The sequence below is a fragment of the Gastrolobium bilobum genome, unplaced genomic scaffold (genome assembly GCF_033153095.1).
Source record: "Gastrolobium bilobum isolate Gb01-03AN ecotype WA unplaced genomic scaffold, APGP_CSIRO_Gbil_v1 utg7201, whole genome shotgun sequence".
Classification (NCBI taxonomy): domain Eukaryota; kingdom Viridiplantae; phylum Streptophyta; class Magnoliopsida; order Fabales; family Fabaceae; genus Gastrolobium; species Gastrolobium bilobum.
The window spans coordinates 142,306-145,331 of NW_026897562.1; the positions used below are offsets into that span (position 1 = coordinate 142,306).

At 34.3% G+C, this 3,026-nt stretch overlaps 1 protein-coding gene across 1 annotated transcript; it reads right to left on the minus strand.

Annotated features, from left to right (window-relative positions):
• Positions 1 to 799: 799 nt before the first annotated feature.
• On the minus strand, positions 800 to 2,036 carry LOC133308081 (umecyanin-like). The gene is made up of 2 exons (XM_061508671.1): positions 1,847 to 2,036; positions 800 to 1,233 (listed from the first exon to the last, which is right to left on the minus strand). Exons 1-2 carry the CDS (start codon positions 2,034 to 2,036, stop codon positions 800 to 802), a joined length of 624 nt encoding a protein of 207 aa, XP_061364655.1.
• Positions 2,037 to 3,026: the final 990 nt, after the last annotated feature.

The window sequence follows — 3,026 nt, forward strand, 5'->3', positions numbered from 1 at the left end:
TTACCATTACTTCATGCTTGTCTTTTTCAATAAGCCGATGGATCTATCCAAAAAAAACAAAAACAAAATTCTAAATTCGTACTTATATACGAGATGCGCATTTGTAATTTATAAAATTCTAAAATCAGCAGCTATATATTATTAATGTTACTTCAAAATACTTTATAGAATTCAAATCCAGCAAGATTATCTGTTATTTCTTTCTTTTCTCTAAACGAATTGTCTTCATCCTCTCTCGCAAGTATTAGAGGTAACACCCAAAGACACATTTTGTGGCTGTAATTTTTCTATATCTTAAATTATTGGTTCTGTTATCTGTCGTCACACTCATAAGTTCAAAGTCAAAAGATTGAAGAAATCCATATTTTATTGACATCATAAAGTCGGCAGAGCATGCATGGAGATGCATGATCAAGAGCATATATGAACTTGACAATTATGTTTTATACATTACACCGAATTTCTACATTCCAACTTTCATTTAACATTTTTATTAGCCGAAAAATAAGACTTTCCGTTTAATAATATTTTATATATATAAGAAACAGAGGAATGCACATAGTCCGCGATCGATAGTATTTATTCATCCACATTCATAACAAGACAGACAAGTCATTGTTGCTCAAAATGGAGTAAATTTATTCAATATTCAAAAATAACATACAGACGAATATGAAACCACCCAATGTGTATATATATCAAATAGAAAAGTAAAAAAAATCCAAAATAGGAATTGAAAGAACCCTGTATGCTAAAAATGACCAAAGATATTAATAACTCACTCTTCTAAAATTAAAGTCTAAAACAGTAAGTTTGAGACAGTGATGGTGAGAAGAAGCGAGAAAGTAGCAGCAGCAAGAGAGGTGGCGGAGCTAGGTGATGGAGGAGGTGTTGCACCTGGCTCAGATGGGGATGCTGGAGGTGGTGCTCCTTCGTTGGAAGATGGAGGAGGGGTGGTTCCAGACACAGGAGGACGAGGAGAAGAAGGAGAATGAGCGGGAGATGGAGCTTTTCCTGGTGCAGGTGAAGAGCCTGTGACTTTAACACTTAGCTTTTGGCCACTGTTGCAATGTCCTGAGATGCTGCATGCGAAGTAGAATTCACCTGTACGATTGAGAGTGAATCTAGCCGGTGATGTTACCAAGACTTGGATGTTTTGATTCATGTTGCAACTGTCAAAGTTTGTCTTAGTAATCTCTGCCACAGTGTGGCTTCCGGTAGCGAAATTGAACACTGCAATAATACAATCACACAAATAAATAAGCGTTTAATTCATAACGGTGACTTTCGATTAAAGCCATATAATTTCAACGTAAATTAGTTGGTGATCCGTGCTTCATACAATGGCGCACCTATTATTACAATTGTTTTTGGGATGAGCTAACTATAGGCTTTAATAGTCCATTGTTATTACAAAATATACTATTTTATATATATAATACTAAAAACAATTAAAGTTTAGGAAGAGATAACTGCCAACTCATATTCCTCTCTTCGACCGATCTCTGCCCCTCAAGCACTAAGAACTAAGGTATGTTAAAAATATAATATAAAATACTTTAGAGCTTTATTTTTGGTATTCCCAATTTTTAGAATTTCAGCATTGGTTAAGTGGACATTTATATTATTCACATTTCAAGTTCAAAATGCTTCGGTTAAGTGGACAATTATAAGGAATTAAGGAGATATATATATATATATATATGTAACGATGCATGTAACTTTATTTTTGGGAGATTTGGTTGATGGAAAATAATCTATGTGAATATTATAGAAATATTAAAAATGTTGCATAAATCAAAAGAATGATGAGATCCAATTGGACTATGTAGGTTTTCATACTCACCTAGGACATCATTTTCTTTGAAGGTGATACTGGAAGCCCAGTTGGAGTAGAAGGAAGCGCCACCAGAAGGAGAGCTTATCCAACCAGTGGATCCCCCTACTGTGTGATCTGCAGCTTCTGTGCTTTGAAATATTGCTGCTGCAGCAACAACAATTACTAGAACAATTGCCATCTTGCTTAACTGAACCATCTTGTTATTAACCTTGTGTGTATCAGGTCGCCCCTGTTTTGTGGATCTATTTATCTGCCTCTCTATCTGTTTCTGACTAGAAGAAAGGCTTGAAAGTACCTTCTGTATGTGTTGGATATATATAGAGGATTGAGAAGCCAACCCAACATTAATAATAAAAGGAACTTCGTCAGAACATGACTTGGTTTTTTTTACCCTTAAAAAACAAAATGTAAAAGAGTTGTTCGGTCATAGTTGGAGAGCAAGTCAATGCATGGAAATGGTCCAGAAATACGCGTCGAGAAATTCATTTGTCCTCATTCTTCCCTTCCCTTCCCTTCCCCACCCACCCACCCCTAACATAAATATTAAATAATTCCGCAACAAAATAGATTAATATACCTTTGGTTGTTGGTAAAATTAACAGAATAGGAGTACATATTTGCTCAAACAATTTACTTTGAAATTTTATACTTGGAATTGGGATGAGAAAAATTCTGTCAAGCAGATTTTGATAACATGTCTATAGTTATGTAAAAGTTGTTTGGCTTTCAACTATGAAAACAAATAATAACACCAAGAAACTTCTTATGTTAAAATCTAATTTAATTGAATTAATTAGGAATGACATAAAAGGATTTCCAAATCATGAGATGATTGAAGAGGGTTCCACCTTGACATGGTCTGGAAAAATAAACGACCCGAGCTTGAATCAGTATTGCTAATAAACTAATAAACATCTTATATTCATATATTTTATTATATAACCTCTTGATCCTTCTCCCTATTGACTCACCCTTTTTGCAGGCATGGGTGACGAGTTCTAGAGCACCTTTTATTTTATTTTTTTATCTTTTTGAAACGGTTTATCCATTACCCAATAAATTTAATTCGAGCACGGTTGGATCCATTACAAGTACGATTCTCCCAAAATTATTTTCTTCATTTCTAAACTTCAGACACTATATCTCTATTTAAGAAGAAGAAACTTCTTATCACTTGAACCACCTG